This window comes from Episyrphus balteatus, chromosome 1, assembly GCF_945859705.1.
Source record: "Episyrphus balteatus chromosome 1, idEpiBalt1.1, whole genome shotgun sequence".
Taxonomy (NCBI): Eukaryota; Metazoa; Arthropoda; class Insecta; order Diptera; family Syrphidae; genus Episyrphus; species Episyrphus balteatus.
The window spans coordinates 66,507,238-66,515,798 of record NC_079134.1 but is presented as its reverse complement, the minus strand read 5'-3'; the positions used below and the strand labels follow the sequence as shown (position 1 = coordinate 66,515,798).

The window sequence follows — 8,561 nt, the reverse complement described above, 5'->3', positions numbered from 1 at the left end:
TTATTGGGCTCCTCTGATCGGTTATGCCTTTGCTTTTATAGTCTTTTAATGCTGACATTGCATTTAGTGGGTGATTGAGCTGTTGACCCTTTATTGCTGATGCAGCACTTATTGGTTGGAAGTGCTGTTGACCGTTATTAGCCGATGCTGCACTTTTTGGTTGATCGTGCTGTTGACCCTTTATTGCCGACGCTGCACTTATCGGTTGAATTGTAGTTGCTGCTATATCATATGTAACTCCTCCTCGGTTTGAGTAAGAATTCTCCTGAATTCTATAATTTACTTGTTTTACATTGTATGCTTTATTATACATTTTATTGCAGAAATAGGTTATGCTTACTGCTATACAAATAATCATTATAATCATGCTAATGTTTATTACATATGATATATTTTTATGAAATCTTAACTCATTAATTTCTTTTATATTTTCAAAATTATTTAAAACAATATCATCAAAAGTGATGGTTTTCTTAAAAGAAGTATTAAAATTATTTTCGGGGTAAAAATATTTTTCTTGAACAATTGTTTTGTTATTATAAAAAATTTCTTTTAGCAAATATATTTGACAATTAAAAAAATTAATAAGATAATTGTTGTTTAATACAATTTCTCTGTCATCACAATTATGTTTTAATTTTTCTTTGTATGCATTTTTTACAATTAAAGTTTCATCATCTATTATTTGTATTTGAGTTTTGTTGTTATGTCTCAATTTACAATCTTTAGTTAGGATACAATGTTTGCTTGGTTTTAATTGTTGCACAGTTACATCATTTTGGTATACAAATGTTTTATTATTAATTTCTATTATATATTCGTTTTCGTAATCAATTTCAAAATGTTTATCATTTGGTAAAGGTAAAATTAACTTTTGTTCTACTGTTACATAATTTCTTGAAATTTTAATGGCGATTATGAGAAATTTGTTTTTGTATTCTAGTATACCCATTTTAATTAATTTAAGTTTATGCAAATCAATTTCATATTCATTTAGTTCTTCCAATGTCAATATACTGGGGTGTATTATATTATATTTTGCTGATACAACATTATCTTGAATTTGATTTACTTTATTTTCTATAAAACTTAATTTTGTCATTTGATCTAAAAATAATTGGTTTTTTACAATTTTTGAAATAGAATTTTGTATTCTGTTATAAGTATTCAGTATTTTTTCTCTATCATCTAAAATTGTTTTTTTTTAATGTTTCTATCGATTCATTAAAATTTTTATTTATTTTAATTTGTTCATTTATTGCATCAATTGCATTATGGCTGTTTTCTTCTGATATACTTAAATAGTTCCAAATTTGTTCCCTATCTTCATTATCCATGGTTCCGAAGAGCCATCTTTCTACGTTTCCGACTACGTTTATTAAACCTCTTCTAAATCTTCTCTGTTCTTTAGGGGTAATCGACTTAATTTTTGCTATAATTGTTTCTATTTCTTTAAATATCATATCTTTGTTTTCGATCTGTAAGTGTTTAATGTTAGTTTGTATGAGTGTTATTGTGTTCAGAATTTCTTCTGGGTCTATAATATGTAGAATTGTATTTGTTTGGTTAGTAATTTCTAGATCTTTAATTTTTATTTTTAAATAACCTGTTTGTTCATTAATTAGTGTTGTTTGAAGTATGCCGTGTGTTGTTTGTGTTACTAATAGTACTAGGAGCATTATTACCTGAAAATTTATAAGGTCTTTTAATATTGCTAATGTGTACGTTATTGAGATTTTTAATTTTATATCTAGGTTGTTCTTTATGTCGAACATTTTTGTAATTTTTGATTGGTCCTACTTCTCTTTCTTCTGAATATGTTTCGCGTTTTTCATTAAGTTTGTTAATTTTCTTAACTTTCGTTTGTTGGATTTTTTCATAAAGTACTAATTCATCAATTTCTTCTTTAGCTATTTTAGGTGTGGTTTTTATCGTGGAATGATAAACTAATTGCAATTTCATTTCTATTGATAAATCTTTTTCTTCAATGCCTGTTATTTTTTCTAAAATAGTTGAATGCAATCTTTCAATATCCGCATTCCCTGTGTGGCTATTAGGTTTCGTGAAGTGTATTTCGACCTCGCTTCTATTAAGAAAATCTAAAATATGTTCTGATTTGAATTCGTTATCTGATATTATTTTTTTTGGTTTACCGAATTTTGAGAAATGTTCAATAATAATTGCTTTTTTACTTCTCCAATTTCTATCGGTTATTACATACCCTACTGCAAATTTTGTAAGTTTGTCGATTATAGTTAGAAATGCTTTTTTCTCAATGTGAAATATATCTAAATGTTTTATTTCATTTTTATGTTTTGGGGTCTCTGTTAAGTTATATTTTGGTTTAATGGGATTCCTATCGTATTTTATTTCCTGACACTTTTTGCAATTGTTAATTACTATCTGTATTTGCTCGTGAAGTTTAGGAAAACAAATTTTTTCTTTCAGCGTGTAGTATGTTTCGTTTATACCACTGTGCATAGATTCTTTAGTGTGATAGAGGGAAATCTGTTTGTGAATCTCCTCCTCGGTTTTGATTTCGGCTGCTCTTTTAGTACATTTAATGAATTTTATTTTGTTGTTCATGGAGAATAATTGAATTATAACTTGTTGAACTTTATTAAAGTCATGATCTTCTACCTCAGAATATATACCTGTTGTTCCTTTCTTAGTTACTCTAATTAGAACATCTTTTATTTTGTCCACTCCTTCAAGAGGATTCAGATATATAATTCTACGTTCATGCAATATTTCTATTTCGTTTGTTATTATACTGTAAGTTAGGATTAATTGCGTTTTATATTTGTTAACAATTTCCTCTTTTATTCCTATATGATCTAAATGCTGTTCCTCGACTGAATGAATTGTTTCCGTAAGCTCCATATTAGATTCTGAATCATTATCCTCGTTTATTTTGGGAGTGTTTTCTAATCTACTTAGGAAATCTGCTACTTTATTCTCTTTCCCTTTTAAATATTCGATTTCAAAATTATACTCTTGAAGTTTCAAAAGCCATCTTTGATTTCGTTGGGAGAACTCCTTTCCTTTATATTTGCTATTTAGATATTTTATTGGAATATGATCAGTTACAATTTTAAAATGATTTCCATATAAATATGGTCGATAATAGTTGACTGAGTAAACAATTGCCAGGAACTCTTTATCTGTTACACTGTACTTTTGTTCTTGTTTATTAAGGGTTCTGGATACGAAGCATATCGGGTGCCCGTTTTGAGATAGAACAGCGCCAATGGCATAATTGCTTGCGTGCGTCTGTTGTAACTACAAAGGGTTTGTCATATTCAGGATATTTTAAAATTGGATGTGAAGTTATTAAATCTTTTAGGTTTTCGAATGCTGAAATATATTGAGGGTCTTTAATATTAATTGTTTCACCTTTTTTCAAATATCTTATCATAGGATAAGCAATCTTAGCATAATCCCTTACGAATTTTCTATAGTACCCAGTCATCCCTAGGAAACCTTTAAGTTGTTTCTCTGTTTTTGGTATCTTTAAATTATCAATTTCTTTTACTTTGTTAGGATTTGGTTTGATCCCTTCCTTAGTCAAAGTATGACCGAGAAATTCAGTATCTCTTTTCATAAAGCTACACTTATCTGCTTGTATTTTAAGGTTATGATCTTGTAATTTTTTAAATATTTTTTCTAGAGAATGCATATGTTCTTCTAATGTTGTAGAGAATATTAAAATATCGTCTAAGTAGACTACGCATATTTTATTTATATAATCACGTAAGATATTGTTCATAAGTCTCTGAAACGTTGCAGGTGCATTCTTTAACCCGAATGGCATCCTGATGTATTCATATAGACCCGCTGGAGTAACGAACGCTGTCTTTTCAATGTCTTCTGTTGCAACTAAGATCTGGTGGTAACCTTTTGCCAGATCTAATGTGCTGAAGTACTGTGATTTCTAGACTGGGCCAAAAAAATTAAATATTTTTTTTTTTGAAAGTTACTTCGAAAATCTTGTTCAGGATGATGAAAAAAAAATTTGGTGAAAATTTGAGCCGTTAAAAAAAATTTTAAGAGGTCTATCATCGGTGTTTTTTATTTTTATACATGATATGATGTTTTACAACAGAACTGCTAGAAGATCAAAGTAAAAAAAATTTCTGTTCATTTTTTCTAATATAAAATTAAATTTCCTACAAAAAAGATCTAATTGAAAATTTTCGTCAGACGAGCCGTATTCGAGTAATTAAGCTTTTTAAATCGAAGTGTTTTTTCAATTTGACTGTTTCACTTTGGAATTTTGTGATGAGCAAATAAGTGAATAGAAAAATAAAACCTCGACAGATTCTTATAGGAAATTTAATTCTCTACAAAAAAGGTCTTATAGTAATTTTCCCTAAATTGAGTTCTAAAGAAGTTATTCACGATTTAAATCGAGAAAAAATTAAAAAATCAATTTTCAATTTCAAAATTTTCTAATTCACTGAAAATTCAATATTTTCAAATTAGCAAGATGTATTCTTGTAGGGACTTAAACGTTCTATAAAAAGTTCCTTGGCAGCAAATTAATTGCTTTAACCGTTAAGAAGATATTCGTATCAAAACCAATGCCCACTGATTTCAATAGTTTTCTTATGACAAGTATGCATTGCGATTTGAATACGATTATCTTCTAAACGGTTAAAGCAATTAATTTGCTGTCAAGGAACTTTTTATAGAACGTTTAAGTCCCTACAAGAATACATCTTGCTAATTTGAAAATATTGAATTTTCAGTGAATTAGAAAATTTTGAAATTGAAAATTGATTTTTAATTTTTTTCTCGATTTAAATCGTGAATAACTTCTTTAGAACTCAATTTAGGGAAAATTACTAGGAGACCTTTTTTGTAGAGAATTAAATTTCCTATAAGAATCTGTCGTGGTTTTATTTTTCTATTCACTTATTTGCTCATCAAAAAATTCCAAAGTGAAACAGTCAAATTGAAAAAACACTTCGATTTAAAAAGCTTAATTACTCGAATACGGCTCGTCTGACGAAAATTTTCAATTAGATCTTTTTTGTAGGAAATTTAATTTTATATTAGAAAAAATGAACAGAAATTTTTTTTACTTTGATCTTCTAGCAGTTCTGTTGTAAAACATCATATCATGTATAAAAATAAAAAACACCGATGATAGACCTCTTAAAATTTTTTTTAACGGCTCAAATTTTCACCAAATTTTTTTTTCATCATCCTGAACAAGATTTTCGAATTAACTTTCAAAAAAAAAAATATTTTATTTTTTGGCCCAGTCTACTGATTTCCCTAATTTATCCAATATACTGTCTATATTGGGAATTGGGTATTTATCATCTACGGTTACTTGGTTCAACTTTCTATAATCAACGACAATCCTGTATTTTTGTATGCCGGTATTGTCAAGTTTTTTCGGAATAACTCTATTATTGGTGAACTGTAACGACTGTTACTCTTTCGAATGATTCCTTGTTTCTCCATTTCTTCCATCTGCCTACAGCCTACGTACTTCGACTTCATGTTTTGGTGTATAACTATATAGTTTAGAGTTAATTTGTTGGTCTGTGGTAGTTTTTATTTCGTGAACTACTGCACTAGTGTTTGTTAATTGATCGCCTTCTTTGAAAATCAATTTTTTATATTTATTTAAAAGCTTTTCTACAGACTCTTGTTCTATTTCATTGAGGTGATTTGTTTGAATGTTACAAACTTCACTTATTTCCAACACATTAACTTCTTCAAGTAATGTTGTTAAGAATGGAAGATGTATACCATTTACTAAAATAACTTCCTCATTTTTTAAGTCTATAGTTTTTGCATTGTTCCTTATCCAATCCATTCCTATTAGGAAATCGTAAGGTTTATTTAATTCTACTTTTGTCCATTTCATTCTTGCATTGCAAGGCTGATTAAATTGTATTGGACATTTTGTTTTTACTTGTGCTGTTTCGTTAACAATACCATTAATAGTATTAATTTGAATTGGTGTATCGTTAATATATTCGTAAAGATTTGAGGGAACTCTAGTTGAATTTAATAGGCTAATGGTTGATCCTGTGTCAATCAATGCTATATAATCTGTTTTTTCAAAAGTTAATTGTATGCACATTTTTCTTGCATCCGAGGCGAGTTGATAAAAAACTCGTGATTCTCTATTTGATTGGTTTCTTCTTTATTACTTAAATAGTCTACTTCCATAGGTTCTATTCTAGCCTGTCTTGATCTATGTTGACCTGAATTTTGAATGTTTTGGGGATGGTTATTATACCCATTATTTCTAGCTTGGCCTGATGCATTATTATTTCTTATTTGTCCTGTCGGGCTATTCCCATTAGGTTGATTTTGATAACTGTTATTGTTTCTATTAACTTGATTTTGATTCGTATAGTTATTGTTTCTATTAGGATATTGATTAGTGTAATTATTGTTTTTAAAAGGATTTTGATTAGTGTTAGTATTGTTTTTATTTGGATTAGTGTAATTGTGTCTGTTGTTTTGGAAATTTTGAGAAGTTGTGTTTTGGCATTGATTTCTAGGTTCAATGTTGTGTGTTCTTTCTGATCGTAAATTATATTCATCCTGACCTGTATATTTAAACAAAATTGTTCTAATTTTTGATAAATTGTATTCATTGTAAATCTCTGCAGCTAAAGCTCCTGCTGTTACATCTTTTATTTTTAGAATTAATGCACTATTTAGACAGTTAGCAATTTCTAAACCATTTTTATTGAATGTTGCACATTCTGTTATATAATTAATAATATTTTGTATCTTATCTAATAATTTACTTATACTATATACCTTTATACTATTAATGCTTCTCAGGATTGTTGCTTCGTCTTTGGTTGGCCGGAAGTGTATCTTCAGTTTTTGCTTGCATTCCTCCCACGATGCTGGTGCTTCAATTGCTAGGAAGTTCTTTGCGATTCTTCCGATTTTCTCATTGTAGACAACAGCAAACACTTCGTTAATATTTACCGGTCCAAATTCTTCTATAATTTGGTCTATCGTCGCGATAAAAGAAGGTAACGTGCCTTGCTTTCCCGTAAAGTTCTCTATATATTTTAAACGTTTTTCTATTGTAACTCTTATGTTCCGCACTGCATTATTCTGACTGTTTAGAATTTCAGTCAGTGTTAGTAGACATTGTTCCATTATAGGTTGTGCCATTTTGGTTTTTTAATTTTTTTAAAGTGATTATTAGATTCTTACAGTCACTTTATTATAATCACAGTTTTCACTTCGATAACACAAGGTTTTTGGTTTCGGATGCGATTATTAGCTTCTTAAAGTCACTTTATTATAATCACATACACTTTGATAATCCGTGGTTATTGTTTTTTATTGAAAAGTTTATTTCTAAAACAAAACACTGAGATTTCTTTTTTTTCGTTTCAATATCCTCTAATTTAAATTATAGAGGACAACCGACTGCGCCATTTACGTTTTATGTGGCCGCAGAAAGAAAAAAAAACTTTTTATTTATTTTTTTTTTATTGGGCCACAGGCCTCTTACGCTTTATTAATTTATACTAAATGCAACAAACTAATAAGAAACCAGAATGATCCGCCGTCCAAGCGTCGCTGCGATCATTGGGGTTACATACGTATTATTGGGCTCCTCTGATCGGTTATGCCTTTGCTTTTATAGTCTTTTAATGCTGACATTGCATTTAGTGGGTGATTCTGATTGAGCTGTTGACCCTTTATTGCTGATGCCGCACTTATTGGTTGGAAGTGCTGTTGACCGTTATTAGCCGATGCTGCACTTTTTGGTTGATCGTGCTGTTGACCCTTTATTGCCGACGCTGCACTTATCGGTTGAATTGTAGTTGCTGCTATATCATATGTAACTCGCGCGATTTGATTGCTTGATACACAATTTGCGCATCTTCATTTTGGAAAAACCTATTTTTACTCATATTTAATTGTATGCTGTGATAACTTGCCTCAAAAGATTATGCTTAGTTCAACTCGCTGTATCCTTCCAGTATATTAGAATCATGGTTAAGGCACACGAATGGTAGGTCAAACAAAGAAGGTTCAAGTCACGGTTGTTTACACAATTTATTTTTTCTATTCCGTTTTAAAAGAAGAATCTTTATGATTTCAAAATTGTCGTGTTTAGTTCTGATTTTACTTTGGCTAACAGTGTTTTTTTATCATTTTATTGCTAATTGGAGATTTTTGGGAATTTGGAGAAAATGGGAGAAAAAATTATTTATTGGAGATTTTGTCCATTGGATGCCTTTCATTTTCTGGAGATTTTATCCGATTGAGATTTTATTTTTTGGAGATAGTGTAGGTTTCCCCTATACTAAAGCTTACGCTATTCCCTGCCTACTGAATCATCATTCATCATATTTATCATTAATGTTTGAAAATATTCACTCATTGTACTTCGAATAATTTTCTTTAAAGCTAGGCGTACACATGCGATTTTAGTCGCACAATTATTCAGTCGCAAAAATGGATCACACGGATTTCAATGCCTGTTAATACACATGCTTTTGAAAACTGTCCCATTTTTTTGGCGACGCGATTGTCAAAAATTAAAACGGAACAAA

At 29.5% G+C, this 8,561-nt stretch overlaps 1 protein-coding gene across 1 annotated transcript; it reads right to left on the bottom strand.

The window, feature by feature from the left end:
• Positions 1-5,488: 5,488 nt before the first annotated feature.
• LOC129905891 (putative uncharacterized protein DDB_G0282133) lies at positions 5,489-7,916 on the bottom strand. The gene is made up of 4 exons (XM_055981517.1): positions 7,913-7,916; positions 7,602-7,832; positions 6,174-6,578; positions 5,489-6,072 (listed from the first exon to the last, which is right to left on the bottom strand). Exons 1-4 carry the CDS (start codon positions 7,914-7,916, stop codon positions 5,489-5,491), a joined length of 1,224 nt encoding a protein of 407 aa, XP_055837492.1.
• Positions 7,917-8,561: the final 645 nt, after the last annotated feature.